Raw genomic sequence first — 18194 nt, 5'->3', positions numbered from 1 at the left:
CTCTCTCTCTCTCTCTCTCTCTCTCTCTCTCTCTCTCTCTCTCTCTCTCTCTCTCTCTCTCTCTCTCTCTCTCTCTCTCTCTCTCTCTCTCTCTCTCTCTCTCTCTCTCTCTCTCTCTCTCTCTCTCTCTCTCTCTCTCTCTCTCTCTCTCTCTCTCTCTCTCTCTCTCTCTCTCTCTCACTCTCACTCTCACACACAAACACACACACACAAGCTATAAATGGTAAATTAATGCTAAAAATGTGTTGCTCCGTTATAAAACACAAATAAAGCATGAAGTTCTGTGATAGACCTATGAATATACTTTATTTTGATAGAATAATGTCCAACCAGGCTATGCTACATCTGTGCGGGTTCTTCTGACGTCATCCCGGTATATTCCCCTCTCACCAATACAACATTTTCTCTCAGTGAGTTATTTGCTGCGGTAGCCACTCGCGTGATGGTCACCAATGAATCGCATTACATTTTACAATGTATTACAAACCAAGCTTGTTAACCGGAGTCTGTTAATCCTATTAATCTACTCTATCCCATTTACCTGCTACCTTGGCGCCGGTGGATGGATAACTGGACTACCGGGACTGGTAATTTGGGGAAGTTGTGGAAAAGACAAAGGTATCAATTTAGTTGGGAGGAAATTATTATTGTGATTTGATGGATACCCAATGCATTATTAATAACGGATTAATGGGCATTAGAAGAATGCTTCGAATGAAATTAATCTTATGAGATCATCTTTGACCAAAGACCTGATGAAAGAATTTGCCAGGACCAGCATGACTACAGCGGGGATGGATCTGCGTCTTCTGAGAGCGCACCAAACAACCATCGCAATTTTGCCAACTCTGAGCCCCACGGAAAATGACACCAGTTGCGGGGAGCAGATTCTTATCCACGGGAATGTGGAGAAGGTGCTTATCGGAGGAGTTCTCACTGTGCTCACTTTGTTCACTATTTGCGGGAACTTACTTGTGGTGATATCCGTGTGCTTTGTGAAGAAGCTGAAGCAGCCCTCCAATTATCTAATTGTCTCCCTAGCCGTGGCGGACCTGTCCATAGCAGTGGCGGTGATGCCCTTTGTCAGCATCACGGACCTCATCGGGGGGCAGTGGATCTTCGGACAGGTGTTCTGCAACATTTTCATTGCCATGGACGTGATGTGTTGCACTGCTTCGATCATGACCCTGTGTGTAATAAGCATAGACAGGTGAGTCAAGATGCAGTCCCTAATGATAAACCAACAAATCTTTAAATTATTGCAAATGTTCTTGTTTTTTCCCAAAACCATTATCTATGCAGGTTAGTCTAATTTATAAAAAAATATATGTCAACAGCAATTAACACCAAAGTACAGACTTGCTTAAATTGTTTTATTATACCATTGATGAATAATTAAGAATGTATTATCATATCTATACCCAACCCTATCAACCCTATACCAGGGGTGGCCAACCCTCCTCCTCGAGAGTTACTGGGGTGTGCAGGTTTTTACTCTAATCCTGCTCTAACACACCTGCTTCTAATGAGCTGCTCATCAGGATCTTGATTAGCAGAATCAGGTGCATTAGAGCAGGGCTGTAGCAAAAGCCTGCACAGCAGCTCTCCAGGAAGACAGTTGGACACCCCTTGATCTATACGATCCTGTGGGTGCTTTATGTCAATCACATTACTTCCATCAGCGACTTCACAATATTTTAAACTAATCTCTTTGCTGTCACAGGTACCTAGGCATAACTAAACCCTTGACCTACCCTGTACGACAGAGTGGGAGATGCATGGGCAAAATAGTTATCTCTGTGTGGCTGCTGTCTGCTTCCATCACCCTTCCCCCATTGTTTGGCTGGGCCCAGAACGTCAACGACGACAAGGTGTGTCTCATCACCCAAAACGTGGGCTACACCATCTACTCCACCGCTGTTGCGTTCTACATCCCCATGTCGGTAATGTTGATTATGTACTACCGCATCTACCGAGCGGCCAAGGTGAGTGCCGCCAAGCACACCATCCAAGGCTTCCCCAAGGCGGAGGACGAGCGTAACAGTGTTGACAGCGTGGCTCCGGCCCTGAAGCTCCAGAAGGAGGTGGAGGAGTGCGCCCGTTTCTCTCATCTACTGAAGAACGACAGGAAAAACATCTCCATCTTCAAGCGGGAGCAGAAGGCGGCTGCCACACTGGGCATTGTGGTGGGGGCCTTCTCTGTCTGCTGGCTGCCATTCTTCCTGCTGTCCACGGCCAGGCCCTTCATCTGTGGGGTAGAGTGTAGCTGCCTTCCCCTCTGGGTGGAGAGGTTTCTCCTCTGGCTGGGCTACGCCAACTCCCTCATAAACCCATTCATCTACGCCTTCTTCAACAGGGACCTGAGGACCACCTACCGTAACATCTTGCTCTGCAGGTACAGGAACATTAACCGCAAACTCTCCGCCGCCAGCATGCACGAGGCCCTCAAACTGGCTGAGAGACCAGAGCTGGAGATCCAGAACAGTGTTTCTTAAACTTCTCTAACACTGTTACACAGGGACTGGCAACCTATGGTTTAGATCAGGGGTGTCAAACGTACGGCCGCGGTCTGTGGGTGGTTTGAGTAAAAAAATGTCCTCAATGTAATGATAATGGACCTACATTTTTACAGTCTCTTCACTCAGTCCATCTTGTTAACAATCATCAAAACGAAAGCTAAACAGTCAGGGAGCATCAAAATTACAAAAACAAGGGGCAAAATGGGGCAAAATGAGTTTGACACCCCTGGTTTAGATGAAACCTTGGGCTTGACATATGACTAAATTGGAGCAGATAACAATCTATGGTCCACAGGTCCACAGACCGGGGGTTGACAAACACTACTCTAGACTGAGGAATCCTATTCAGTTCATGAGTAGAGAAGGCTATATGAATGTGTATAGAATAACTTACATTATTGTTCACACCTGGCACACACAATAACATTATATCCACATCTTGTCAAGTTATACACAGTACATTTTGCAGTATTAATTTCACTTAAAGAGTTAATTTTAACACTACCTCAGATAACATATAGTCCCATTCTACAGAGTGTAAAAAGTACTCTAAGTATAGTGTTACATTTTGAGTGTTAATGTAACACTTCATAGTGTAAAACATTAACACTGCATTACACTTGCCACTGTTACAGTAAGTGAATTGGGGTGTTGTTTTAACACTATTTGGTGTAAAGCCTAATTTGCATATTTCCCATGGTGCCTTTTCTTTCTGATTGAATTGTAGAGTTACCACCCATGACTGTATTTGTTAGTGACAAAGATGTGGTTGATTAATTCTTTCCTTTTAAAGGCCTGTGGCTTTCACCAAATGACTATCTAGGTGAATGTTATCATAAAAAATGTAACTTTATGACAATACTTTACATATATCATAAGGCTTTACTTTGATGGCCTAGTTTTACCCTAACAAATCCTGGTTTACAAATTACAGGCCACATCAGGCCTGCAAATCATATTATGCTGACTGGCAAAGTGATGTGTAATTCCTTTTTTAATCCAGACAGAGTTAAGATATCCAACAGTTGGAATTTCTATTTACCCTCAACCTGCATTCAGAATGACTACCAAGGTTAGCAACCTGGTCTCAGAGCATTTCGTATAATTCTGTATGTAAATCCGTGACACTCCATTTAGTATGATATGCTACGTTTGGTGTGGTTACATAAGACAGATGGTTACTTAAGGCTTTGTGTAGCATAAGATTAATCAATCAGGGGCCCCCCGAGTGGTGCAGCGGTCTAAGGCACTGCATCGAAGTGCTCCGGGTTCGATCCCGGGCTGTATCGCAGCCGGCCGCGACCGGGTGACCTATGAGGCGACGCACAATTGGCCCAGCGTCGTCCGGGTTAGGGGAGGGTTTGGTCGGCCGGGATGTCCTTGTCCCATCGCGCTCTAGCGGCTCCTGTGACGGGCCGGGCGCATACCCGCTGACACGGTCGCCAGTTGTACGGCGTTTCCTCCGACACATTGGTGCGGCTGGCTTCCTGGTTAAGCGAGCAGTGTTTCAATAAGTAGTGCAGCTTGGCAGGGTCGTGTTTTGGAGGACGCATGGCTCTCGACCTTCGCCTCTCCCGAGTCCGTACGAGAGTTGCAGCGATGTGACAAGACTGTAACTACCAATTGGATATCACGAAATTGGGGAGAAGAAAAGGGGTAAAAAGTACAACAACAAAAAAATAAAAATAAAATAAAAAAATATGATTCAATCAAGAACACAGATATTAAAAACAATCCTAAAAAAAATCTACCTGCATAGCATGCTGGGAAATATGATAATGATGGGTGTGGTTTTGATGGGACTGTTTTACTCTCCACAGTGTAAAACAATAACTCTGGTTATTAACACCAACACTGGGGTTCTATTACACCAATGAGTGTTAATTTCACTCTAACAGAGGGAATTTAAAGGATGCAGAAATCGCTCCACCTTTTCCTGGTTGCTAAAATTATAAATCGCCTTATTTCGGTTTATGTGACAAAACAAGCAAGTATATTGTAGAGAATCATTGTACCATCTAAACCGCTGTGAAATGTATTTTCAATAACCAAAAAACTAAACTTAAGAACGGGAAGCATAGCAATAGCGGGTGGCAAAAAAACCGCAAAAAATAAACTTGAAACGGGAAGCATAAAAATATTTGTTCGGGTCGCCCATCAAGTTACATATTGCAGCTTTAACTCCTGAATCAACAGTAGAAATGTTACACTGAAAAATCAACACGGGCCTGTGTAGGGACAGACTCGAACAATGCATCAGAGCACAATGGTCCCTCAGAACACAATGGTCCCTCATTCAAAAAAGAAAACACGAAGCAGATCAAACTCTTCGGTCCTTTAAAAACCTGCTCTATGTAAAATATTGTGTGCTATAGCTTGGAAAATAAATAAATGTGACTCTGGATGACAACATAATGATGTTTGTTTCCAACATTAGGGCTGTTTTCCTAAAAAAGTTTAATCCGGTTTGTGTTTTGTTACCTTGCCACGATACTAATGAGTATTGTGATACTAGTATCGTCCCGGCCCTAACTGAAATGCAGATAACATTTGTAGATAACATAGCACACTATTGTATTTGATGACACAGCAAATAATAGTCTTTGACCGTGACAGGACAAAATGATGCTGTCATGTTTTTTTGTTTTATATATGACAATGTATTTGGTACTTGAAATTGAAAATCATTCTTTATACATAATGTTTGTGTGAGTAATGTACTTGGTTGCAAAAAAATTATATAATAATGTCAGAGTTAAACAACATCCGTCACAGATGCTGAGTCATGGTTCCAGTTATGGGTATTGAGTAACAGGGAAATTATTCCTTTTATGGTGTGTTCAAGGAACAATCTTCGAAACCATGTGAAATTGTCATTATTATGTATAGAATGTTGACCAATATCAGAAAGTCATGCAATACAATTATGTTAGTAACCTATTTATATCTGAATAGTATGACAGCTGGTGATATGGACATTTGGTTAAATTTACCATGCACGTTTGTTCATTTGTTCATTTATATCAGCTTTTTTGGACTTGTGTGATAACAAGAAGGAACACGTTGCACAGTATGCACAGTGCCTTGCAAAAGTATTCATCCCCTTGGCGTTTTTCCTATTTTGTTGCATTACAACATGTAATATAAATTGATTTTTATTTGGATTTCATGTAATGGACATACATAAAATAGTCCAAACTGGTGAAGTGAAATGAAAAAATAACTTGTTTCAAAAAATTCTAAAAAATAAATAACGGAAAAGTGGTGCGTGCATATGTATTCACCCCCTTTGCTATGAAGCCCCTAAATAAGATCTGGTGCAGCCAATTACCTTCAGAAGTCACATGATCTGTCACATGATCTCAGTATATATACACCTGTTCTGAAAGACCCCAGAGTCTGCAACACCACTAAGCAAGGGGCACCACCAAGCAAGCGGCACCATGAAGACCAAGGAGCTCTCCAAACAGGTCAGGGACAAAGTTGTTGAGAAGTACAGATCAAGTTTGGGTTATAAAAAAATATCAGAAACTTTGAACATCCCATGGAGCACCATTAAATCCATTATTAAAAAATCGAAAGAATATGGCACCACAACAAACCTGCCAAGACAGGGCCGCCCACCAAAACTCACGGACCAGGCAAGGAGGGTATTAATCAGAGAGGCAACAAAGAGACCAAAGATAACCCTGAAGGAGCTGCAAAGCTCCACAGCGGAGATTGGAGTATCTGTCCATAGGACCACTTTAAGCCGTACACTCCACAGAGCTGGGCTTTACGGAAGAGTGGCCAGAAAAAAAGCCATTGCTTAAAGAAAAAAATAAGCAAACATGTTTGGTGTTCGCCAAAAGGCATGTGGGAGACTCCCCAAACATATGGAAGAAGGTACTCTGGTCAGATGAGACTAAAATTGAGCTTTTTGGCCATCAAGGAAAACGTTATGTCTGGCGCAAACCCAACACCTCTCATCACCCCGAGAACACCATCCCCATTGTGAAGCATGGTGGTGGCAGCATCATGCTGTGGGGATGTTTTTCCATCGGCAGGGACTGGGAAACTGTTCAGAATTGAAGGAATGATGGATGGCGCTAAATAGAGGGAAATTCTTGAGGGAAACCTGTTTCAGTCTTCCAGAGATTTGAGACTGGGACGGAGGTTCACCTTCCAGCAGCAACACTCAAGTGGTTTAAGCCCAGACCTCAATCCAATTGAGAATCTGTGGTATGACTTAAAGATTGCTGTACACCAGCAGAACCCATCCAACTTGAAGGAGCTGGAGCAGTTTTGCCTTGAAGAATGGGAAAAAATCCCAGTGGCTAGATGTGCTAAGTTTATAGAGACATACCCCAAGAGACTTGCAGCTGTAATTGCTGCAAACGGTGGCTCTACAAAGTATTGACTTTGGGGGGGTGAATAGCGTCTGCTAAATGACGTAAATGTAATGTAATGTAGTTATGCATGCTCAAGTTTTCAGTTTTTTTGTCTTATTTCTTGTTTGTTTCACAATAAAAAATATTTAGCAGCTTCAAAGTGGTAGGCATGTTGTGTAAATCAAATGATACAAACCCCCAAAAAATCCATTTTAATTCCAGGTTGTAAGGCAACAAAATAGGAAAAATGCCAAGGGGGTGAATACTTTTGCAAGCCACTGCAAAACATCTGCAAACAACAGATGGCAGCCAGTAAATCAAACAAGCGGTGGTCGTGCTGACTGTAACAGTAAGACGTGGGCACTTTCCCTGGCAGGGTTGTGTCACAGAATTCAATGGGATGGTACACTGAGTGTACAAAACATTTGGAACACCTTCCTAATATTAAGTTGCACTCCCTTTTGCCCTCAAAACAGCCTCAATTCGTCGGGGCATGGACTACAGTAGAATGTGTCTAAAGCCTTCCACAGGGATGCTGGCCCATGTTGACTCCAATGCTTCCCACAGTTGTGTCAAGTTGGCTGGATGTCCTTTGGGTGGTGGACCATTCTTGATACACACAGGAAACTGATGAGCGTGAAAAACCCAGCAGCATTGCAGTTCTTGACACACTCAAACCGGTGTGCTTGGCACCTACTACCTACCATACCCCGTTCAAAGGCACTTAAACCTTTTGTCTTGCCCATTCACCCTCTGAATGACGCACACACACAATCCATGTCTAAGTTGTCTCAAGACTTAAAAATCCTTCTTTAACCTGTCTCCTCCCCTTCATCGACACTGAATGAAGTGAAATGAAGTGGGTGACATCAATAAGGGATCATAGCTTTCACCTGGATTCACCTGGTGAGGTATTTTTGTTTTTGACCACTGGATGTATAATGAGTCTAAGATTGGGGGGGGATGAATTCAGGGGACTCAGCTGCCAGATGGATCACTGCTTCTAAAGCAATTGGCTTGGCTGGTTCTTTAAAGTGGTATTTGTTTTGAGGTGTGAATCATAGACCAGTGAGTGACAGCTTAATTTACAGCATTTTTATTATCCCGTGGTGCACCCTTTAGATCAATAATAAAAAGCAAATCTGCTGTATGGAAGAATTTTAGATATCTCCTGTGCTAAGATGTGAACAGAGCTACCATTGATGCACATGTGACCTTTAAACAACAATGGCATCATGATGAGACAGTGGAACTAAAATACGATATTACCACAACTTGAAAACCACATGGGATAACTATTAAGCTATTTACATAGCTTTCCAAAGGAAATACAGAGAGGAAAATGCAGTGAGATTGCATGAGGACAAACAATAATACAGCAATAGAGTTTGAATGATATAGCTAGAGCCAGTACAATTAATCTGTCTCTGACAATAAGCAGGCTTTGTACTCTCTCCAGCCTTTTATTGCCAAAGCAGACATCAGGGTGTGTGCCTTCTGAGTAAATTAAATGTATCTTTGGCTACAGTGACAGTAGCATCACTGAGACAGTGAGGATAATGGAACCAAGGAGTGCAAAAAATGACCTTGAGTTTATTGTTCGTCTTGTTCCTAGATGCACTTGCACCATAAATCTCTTTGAATTATCCTAGAAAATTGATTGATTTGTCCTCTTAAACGACCCAATGCTAAGTTGATCAGTGTTAGAGAGAGAAGGAAAGCCACATAATTGAGCTAAGGATAGAAGTTGTTTCCTCTTGTGCCTCTTTTAGGGGTAATGCTCAGTGATAGTGGGTGGGTGGGAGTGCTGGATGGACATTGCATTCTTGAGAAATTGCTCTACCTGGTGGGTCCTTTTTTAAACTTCTGTTAATAATTATCTCAATCAAAACATTGAATTCCGGGTGGTCTACAGTCCACACTGAACTACAGCACAGATATGCACATTCAAGGTATAACTGGAGTATGATAAATAGCATAACATGAAATAGCATGTCACATTAAATCCTCTGTGGGAAAAATAACAAGATATTGCTCATTACTACTAACCAGGTTTCCATCCAATCTTTTAGTGCGAGTAAAGTGCATGTCAGATAATTTTTAAAAAAATGACAGGCCTGATGGAAACAGAACATTTGTCGGTAAACTATCAAAATGTCGACAAAACTAAATACGCTAGACAAGGTCGGATATTTTTGTGTCGTTAACTTAATTATGCGAGAAATGTCGGTGGAAATGTTTTTATGGGCAAGTAAACTTGGAGTCATGTGATGACATATTGTGTTGTCCTCCCACTATGACTCATCGGGAAAGTGTGCAGTTTATTAGGCTACAGATTAAATACTGCACACTGCCTGGTATGGGAACTGCTCGGCATCCGACCGTAAGGCGCTACTGAGGGTAGTGCGTACGGCCCAATACATTACTGGGGCCAAGCTTCCTGCCATCCATGACCTATATACTAGGCGGTGTCAGAGGAAGGCCCAAAAAATTGTCAAAGACTCCAGTCACCCAAGTCATAGACTGTTCTCTCTGCTACCGCACGGCAAGCGGTACTGGAGCGCCAAGTCTAGGTCCAAAAGGCTCCTTAACAGCTTCTACCCCCAAGCCGTAAGACTGCTGAACAATTAACCAAACAGCCACTCAGAATATTTACATTGACTCCCCCCCCAACCTTTGTTTTTACAGTGCTGCTACTCACTGTTTATTATCTATGCATAGTCACTGTACCCCTACCTACATATACAAATTACCTCGACTAACCTGTACCCCCCGCACATTGACTTGGTACCGGTACCCCCTGTATATAGCCTCGTTATTGTTATGTAATCATATTGTGTTACTTTTTATTAGATTTTTTACTTTCGTTTATTTAGCAAATATTTTTCTTAACTCTTATTTCTTCAACTGCATTGTTGGTTAAGGGCTTGTAAGTAAGCATTTCACGGTAAGGTCTACACCTGTTGTACCTGGCGCATGTGACAAATAAAATTGTATTTTATTTGAAGTTATGATGAACTTCACAGGGTGGTGGTGAAAGTGCAGGTTGATGAGCTTGATGCATCTTTCCAATAAATATTGAGGGTCTTATTCTGGTGACATGATCATCGATGATTGGCTGCTGTTTGACAAATAAAAATATTCTTGCTCTTTTGTTCATAATAATCTCATAATGTAGGCTATACATTTTACATTTTAGTCATTTAGCAGACGTTCTTTTCCAGAGCGACTTACAGTTAGTGAGTGCATACATTTTCATACTGTGAGCTGTAGGCTAAAGCACACGTACCAATAAAAGAGTGGGCACACTGGCTATATAACAAAAGAAATTGTGAGAAAACCATCAGTAGAGTTGAAAATGCGATGAAACCCTATTTTTATGTTCACTACTTCATCATGCACAGCCTTTTATCCACAACAAGTCAATTTGATGGAAACACATCTCTGGTGGGAAAATGCACATATTGTTTTTAGGTGGATCTTTGAATATTTGCATCCTTTCTGGAATATCCTCCTCTCTTTTTAATTTACCTTCCACTTCATAGGGCAGAGATGGCCCCTGGAATGTCCACGGGCGGGCAGCATCACAAAATCCTGTTCTAGGGTAGACTTTTATTCTCTAATTTCTCAGTCTAATAGACATCCTAATAAATCAGACCTTATTCTAATTAGACTTAAGAATTGTATTAAAAGCTGTCAAGTAGTAGAGGGGAAGTTGGGGCTTAACTTGAGTAAAAAGCCAGCAGACACGTGGTGCATGGTGCTCCCGTGGGCCATGTCTTGAAGCAGCGTCTACTCCCCTCCACCCATGGTGAGGTAAACATGGGCAGGCCCGTGGTGCTCAGAGACAAAGGAGTCTCAGGTCCAATAAATCATACAGTCCAGTGGAATATTCCCCCATGCATTTAGAGAAGCAGGCGTGTGTATGAATAGACCACCGCTAGCGGAGTTCTGACACAAATTGGACATGAAGCTCGCTGAAGATTCTCATTAGGTGGAGAAGGAAGAAGGTGACACTGGGTGTTGGGATCGTCAGATAGAGGGTCGTCATCATTACCAGCTTGGTAGCAGCACCTTCTGTGAACAGTGGACAACATGTACAGTGGGGAGAAATAGAATTTGATACACTGCCGATTTTGCAGGTTTTCCTACTTACAAAGCATGTAGAGGTCTGTAATTTTTATCATATGTACACTTCAACTGCGAGAGGCAGAATCTAAAACAAAAATCCAGAAAATCACATTGTATGATTTTTAAGTAATTAATTTGCATTTTATTGCATGACATAAGTATTTGATCAACTACCAACCAGTAAGAATTCCGGCTCTCACAGACCTGTTAGTTTTTTCTTTAAGAAGCCCTCCTGTTCTCCACTCATTACCTGTATTAACTGCACCTGTTTGAACTCGTTACCCATATAAAAGACACCTGTCCACACACTCAATCAAACAGACTCCAACCTCTCCACAATGGCCAAGACCAGAGAGCTGTGTAAGGACATCAGGGATAAAATTGTAGACCTGCACAAGGCTGGGATGGGCTACAGGACAATAGGCAAGCAGCTTGGTGAGAAGGCAACAACTGTTGGCACAATTATTAGGAAATGGAAGAAGTTCAAGATGACGGTCAATCACCCTCGGTCTGGGGCTCCATGCAAGATCTCACCTCGTGGGGCATCAATGATCATGAGGAAGGTGAGGGATCAGCCCAGAACTACACGGCAGGACCTGGTCAATGACCTGAAGAGAGCTGGGACCACAGTCTCAAAGAAAACCATTAGTAACATACTACGCCGTCATGGATTAATATCCTGCAGCGCACGCAAGGTCCCCCTGCTCAAGCCAGCGCATGTCCAGGCCCATCTGAAGTTTGCCAATGACCATCTGGATGATCCAGAGCAGGAATGGGAGAAGGTCATGTGGTCTGATGAGACAAAAATAGAGCTTTTTGGTCTAAACTCCACTCGCCGTGTTTGGAGGAAGAAGGATGAGTACAACCCCAAGAACACCATCCCAACCGTGAAGCATGGAGGTGGAAAAATCATTATTTGGGGATGCTTTTCTGCAAAGGGGACAGGACGACTGCACCGTATTGAGGGGAGGATGGATGGGGCCATGTATCGTGAGATCGTGGCCAACAACCTCCTTCCCTCAGTAAGAGCATTGAAGATGCGTCGTGGCTGGGTCTTCCAGCATGACAACGACCCGAAACACACAGCCAGGGCAACTAAGGAGTGGCTCCGTAAGAAGCATCTCAAGGTCCTGGAGTGGCCTAGCCAGTCTCCAGACCTGAACCCAATAGAAAATCTTTGGAGGGAGCTGAAAGTCCGTATTGCCCAGCGACAGCCCCGAAACCTGAAGGATCTGGAGAAGGTCTGTATGGAGGAGTGGGCCAAAATCCCTGCTGCAGTGTGTGCAAACCTGGTCAAGACCTACAGGAAACGTATGATCTCTGTAATTGCAAACAAAGGTTTCTGTACCAAATATTAAGTTCTGCTTTTCTGATGTATCAAATACTTATGTCACGCAATAAAATGCAAATTAATTACTTAAAAATCATACAATGTGATTTTCTGGATTTTCTCTCACAGTTGAAGTGTACCTATGATAAAAATTACAGACCTCTACATGCTTTGTAAGTAGGAAAACCTGCAAAATCGGCAGTGTATCAAATACTTGTTCTCCCCACTGTAGGGGTTATGCATTGCCATTGAGATATTCAATTGACCATTACTCAAATGGAGGGAAATCTCTGTAAATTATATAACATGGCTGACACCTCCCAGGCCTCCCTGTGACTGTCCATCTGTCCAGTGTCTCACTGCCACCCAGACCTCTGTCCTCTGCCCTGAGGTGTCATCATTAGTGTCCCCTCCCTGCGGACTGGGAAGGACATTGAGAGAAAGTGTGACAATGTGATTAATTCCAAAGGACGGAAGTCAGGGATAAATGGCTGACAACAACTTAAAAAGAAAAGAGTAGATCCTCTCTGATTTACTTGCTCTTCTCATCTGCTGAAGGTAATGCACTCAGCAAAGCTGTAATTCATCTGCATTGAATTCATCACACTTGGAGATGAGATTGAATTAAATCTATACATTTCCATTGCTTTTTTCTTGTAGCTGCAAACAGGATCATTGGATGACTTCTTGTAATACACAAGGGACTGCTAGACTAGATTGAATAGTTCAGATTTGTGATGAGTCAAATACGACAAGTTATTTCACCCTATTCAGAGAAAGAGAGAGAATAATGACATGTACTGTTCCAAGATAATAATTTCCTCATGGCAATAGCACTTCATGCAAATTCAATGTCAAATGCTGAGCATTGGTGGGTAGTCAGGCACTAATCAATTTTAGAAAGCATGATCAACTGAGAACCAACATAAATTATAGGTCCTTCAGTGTATTTCAAGGTCCTACTATGTATGTTGGATAGCAGAGATCACAGTTCTAATTATCCCATTATGTCATCTCACCTGCCCAGCAGATGCCTGGTTGGAAGTACACTGAATAAAAATATAAACGCCCTCCTGTAGCTCAGTTGGTAGAGCATGGCGGTTGCAACGCCAGCGTTGTGGGTTCGATTCCCACGGGGTGCCAGTATGAAAAATGTATGCACTCACTAACTGTAAGTTGCTCTGGATAAGAGCGTCTGCTAAATGACGTAACTGTAAACATGCAACAAAGTTTTTTACTGAGATACAGTTCATAGAAGGAAATCAGTCAATTTAAATAAATTCATTAGCACCTAATCTATGGATTTGACATGACTGGGAATACAGATATGCATTTGTTGATCACAGATACCTTTAAAAAAAAGGTAGGGGCGTGGATTAGAAAACCAGTCAGTATCTGTTGTGACCACCATTTGCCTCATGCAGCGCGACACATCTCCTTCGCATAGAGTTGATCAGGCTGTTGGTTGTGGCCTGTGGAATGTTGTTCCACTCCTCTTCAATGGCTGTGCAAAGTTGCTGGATATTGGCGGGAACTGGAACACGCTGTCGTACACATCGATCCAGAGCATCCCAAACATGATTAATGGGTGATACGTCTGGTGAGTATGCAAGCCATGGAAGAACTGGGACATGTTCAGTTTTCAGTAATTGTGTACAGATCCTTGCGACATAGGGCCTTGCATTATCATGCTGAAACATGAGGCGATGGCAGCAGATGAATGGCACGACAATGGGCCTCATGATCTCGCCACGGTATCGCTGTACATTCAAATTGCCTTCAATAAAATGCAATTGTGTTCATTGTCTGTAGCTTATGCCTGCCCAAACCATAACCCCACCGCCACCATAGGGCACTCTGTTCACAACATTGACATCAGCAAACCGTTCGACCACACGATGCCATATACGCTGTCTGCCATCTGCCTGGTAAAGTTGAAAATCTGTTAAGAGCACACTTCTCCAGCGTGCCAGTGGCCATTGAAGGTGAGCATTTGCCCACTAAAGTCGTTACAATGCCGAACTGCAGTCAGGTCAAAACCCTAGTGAGGATGACGAGCACGCATATACAGTGCATTCGGAAAGTATTCAGACACCTTGACTTTTTCCACATTTTGTTACGTTACAGCCTCATTCTAAAATTGATTAAACAGTTTTTTACCCTCATCAATCTACACACAATACCCCATAATGACAAAGCAAAAACAGGTTTTTAGACATTTTTGCTAATTTATAAATTGAAATATAACATTTACATAAGTATTCAGACCCTTTACTCAGTACTTTGTTGAAGCACCTTTGGCAGCGATTACAGCCTTGAGTCTTCTTGGGTATGACGCTACAAGCTTGGCACACCTGTATTTGGGGAGTTTCTCCCATTATTCTCTGCAGATCCGCTCAAGCTCTAGCTGGTTGGATGGGAAACGTTGCTGCACAGCTATTTTCAGGTCTCTCCAGAGATTTCCGGGCTCTGGCTGGGCCACTGAAGGACATTCAGAGACTTGTCCCGAAGCTACTCCTGCGTTGTCTTTGCTGTGTGCTTAGGGTCGTTGTCCTGTTGGAAGGTGAACCTTCTCCCAAGTCTGAGGTCCTGAGCGCTCTGGAGCAGGTTTTCATCAAGGAACTCTCTGTACTTTGCTCCATTCATCTTTGCCTTGATCCTGACTAGTCTCCCAGTCCCTGCCACTGAAAAACATCCCCACAGCATGATGCTGCCACCACCATGCTTCACCGTAGGGATGGTGCCAGGTTTCCTCCAGACGTGACGCTTGGCATTCAGGCCAAAGAGTTCAATCTTGGTTTCATCAGACCAGAGAATCTTGTTTCTCATGGTCTGAGAGTCTTTAGGTGCCTTTTGGCAAACTCCAAGCGGGCTATCATGTGCCTTTTACAGAGGAGTGCCTTCTGTCTGGCCACTCTACCATAAAGGATTGATTGGTGGATTGCTGCAGAGATGGTTGTCCTTCTGGAAGGTTCTCCCATTCCACAGAGGAACACTAGAGCTCTGTCAGAGTGTCCATTGGGTTCTTGGTCACCTCCCTGACCAAGGCCCTTCTCCCTCGATTGCTCAGTTTGGCCAGGCGGCCAGATCTAGGAAGAGTCTTGGTAGTTCCAAACTTCTTCTATTTAAGAATGATGGAGGCCACTGTGTTCTTGGGGACCTTCAATGCTGCAGAAATGTTTTGATACCCTTCCGCAGATCTGTGCCTGGACACAATCCTATCTCGGAGCTCTACGGACAATTCCTTCGACCTCATGGCTTGGTTTTTGCTCTGACATGCACTGTCAACCGTGGGACCAATCAATGTCGATGTTGGAGGCGGCTTATGGTACAGAAATGAACATTAAATTCTCTGGCGACAGCTCTGGTGAACATTCCTGCAGTCAGCATGCCAATTGCATGATCCATCAAAACTTCTGTGGCATTGTGTTGTGTGACAAAACTGCACATTTTAGAGTGGTCTTTTATTGGATGGATGGATGGATTATCCTGGCTCACTAACAGGGATGTAAACAAATTTGTGCACCAAATTTGAGAGAAATAAGCTTTTTGTGCAGATGGAACATTTCTGGGATCTTTTATTTCAGCTCATGAAACATGGGACCAACACTTTACATGTTGCGTTCATATTTTTGTTCAGTGTATATTACCACACTCTTACTTCATTGAGGTCTCTGGACAGCCCCATCAACTGAGACACTGCAGGCTACTGAGCTCAAATATAGATCTTCAGTGACGAGCTCTACTACTTTTTTACCACATTGACATTGCCGATAAAAAGGTACATATCAAATCTGTACAGTAAATGAAAACAATGTAATGGAAAGTAGTACGTCTTCATCACTAGAGTATCATTTTAATGAGGCCATAGCAAACTGAGCCGATCAGAGGAGGACCTCCACACACCAGCCGGTTCTCACACACACCCTGTGGAATCCTAATCAGAACATCAAGGTTGCTGCAGACCCCAGACCAGACAGCATGACAAGGTTGTTACAGACCCCCCCTACTTTGTAGACTTGTAACTAACCCTCATTGGTGTGGAGCTCTTGTTTACCTGCTCTCTCTCACCTCCCCAAGGACTGTGCCCAGACTGACAAGGTGACAGGGTTTATGTCCAGGATTACAGCTGGCAGGTTTATAGTGTAAATCAGACACCTCTATAAAACATCCTCTCCATACATACTTTTCAAGACAGCAGGGGGTGTGATTATTGGTTTGTTTTATTCGGATCCCCATTAGCTTTTGCCAATGCAGCAGCTATTCTTCCTGGGGTACACACAAAAACATAAAACATGACAAGTAACAAAACACTGATACACTGATAGACAAGAACAGTCACACAAATGTAAAATTCAACGATATGCAAACAATACAACTATATATTTTTTAAATACCTTTATTTTGACAGGGAGTCAATGCTGAGACCAAGGTCTCTTTTCCAGGTGAGCCCTGTATTGCAGCACATCAAAATACAATAAACACATTAAACTACACATTCATATACACAATAAGACACGTTATTATACACAACAATACACGAAAAGCAAAACACAATCATAAAAAACAGACACATTCTTCAGTAAAAAGGTCCCCTATCAACCGTCTGAAATGCCAGAGGCACCAATTCCGATCATTCCACACGTAAGGTGAAAGGAAATTAAAGGCTGATTTACCTAACTCTCTAGACACCAAAGGAGTCTCCAGAGTTAACCAACCCTGTGAACGAGTTTGATAACTTAATGTTAGGTATGTCGGAAGTTTGTGGAGCAGGGCTTTGTAAACAAAAAGAGCGTAATGATGTGATCGACGTGACTACAAAGAGGTCCAGCCAACCTTTGGTAAAGAATACAGTGATGAGTCTCCTGTGATAATGCGAAGGACGCTATGAAAAACAGCATCCAAGGGATTAAGAGTAGAGGCATCTGCACTTTGATAAATAGTGTTGTGGAATTTCTTATAATGGACACTCAAAGTCAATATTAAATGAATCACTCTTTATTGTCAGCAAGCTGGAGACGTCACAGTCAAACTTAGATGGAAAAGTACCGGTCTGAAGTGAGCTCTAAAAGGGTGTTCCTTATACAGTGGGGAAAAAAAGTATTTAGTCAGCCACCAATTGTGCAAGTTCTCCCACTTAAAAAGATGAGAGAGGCCTGTAATTTTCATCATAGTTGACGTGTACCTATGACAGACAAAATGAGAAAAAAAATTCCAGAAAATCACATTGTAGGATTTTTAATGAATTTATTGGCATATGATGGTGGAAAATAAGTATTTGGTCAATAACAAAAGTTTCTCAATACTTTGTTATATACCCTTTGTTGGCAATGATACAGGTCAAACGTTTTCTGTAAGTCTTCACAAGGTTTTCACACACTGTTGCTGGTATTTTGGCCCATTCCTCCATGCAGATCTCCTCTAGAGCAGTGATGTTTTGGGGCTGTCGCTGGGCAACACAGACTTTCAACTCCCTCCAAAGATTTTCTATGGGGTTGAGATCTGGAGACTGGCTAGGCCACTCCAGGACCTTGAAATGCTTCTTACGAAGCCACTCCTTCGTTGCCCGGGCGGTGTGTTTGGGATCATTGTCATGCTGAAAGACCCAGCCACGTTTCATCTTCAATGCCCTTGCTGATGGAAGGAGGTTTTCACTCAAAATCTCACGATACATGGCCCCATTCATTCTTTCCTTTACACGGATCAGTCGTCCTGGTCCCTTTGCAGAAAAACAGCCCCAAAGCAGGATGTTTCCAACCCCATGCTTCACAGTAGGTATGGTGTTCTTTGGATGCAACTCAGCATTCTTTGTCCTCCAAACATGACGAGTTGAGTTTTTACCCA

The 18194-nt window shown here is 42.8% G+C and overlaps 1 protein-coding gene across 1 annotated transcript; it reads left to right on the top strand.

Annotated features, from left to right (window-relative positions):
* Window positions 1-779: 779 nt before the first annotated feature.
* Window positions 780-5862, top strand: LOC121547003 (5-hydroxytryptamine receptor 7-like; the record flags this gene model as incomplete). The annotated part of the gene is made up of 3 exons (XM_041858114.2): window positions 780-1210; window positions 1724-2484; window positions 5843-5862. Coding segments are annotated over exons 1-3 (1212 nt in total), but the record flags the coding sequence as incomplete, so codon positions are not given.
* Between the last annotated feature and the right edge of the window lie 12332 nt (window positions 5863-18194).

This window comes from Coregonus clupeaformis, chromosome 31 (assembly GCF_020615455.1).
Source record: "Coregonus clupeaformis isolate EN_2021a chromosome 31, ASM2061545v1, whole genome shotgun sequence".
Classification (NCBI taxonomy): Eukaryota; Metazoa; Chordata; class Actinopteri; order Salmoniformes; family Salmonidae; genus Coregonus; species Coregonus clupeaformis.
Note: the sequence above shows the minus strand (reverse complement) of the source record. Positions and strands in the feature narration are given on the sequence as shown.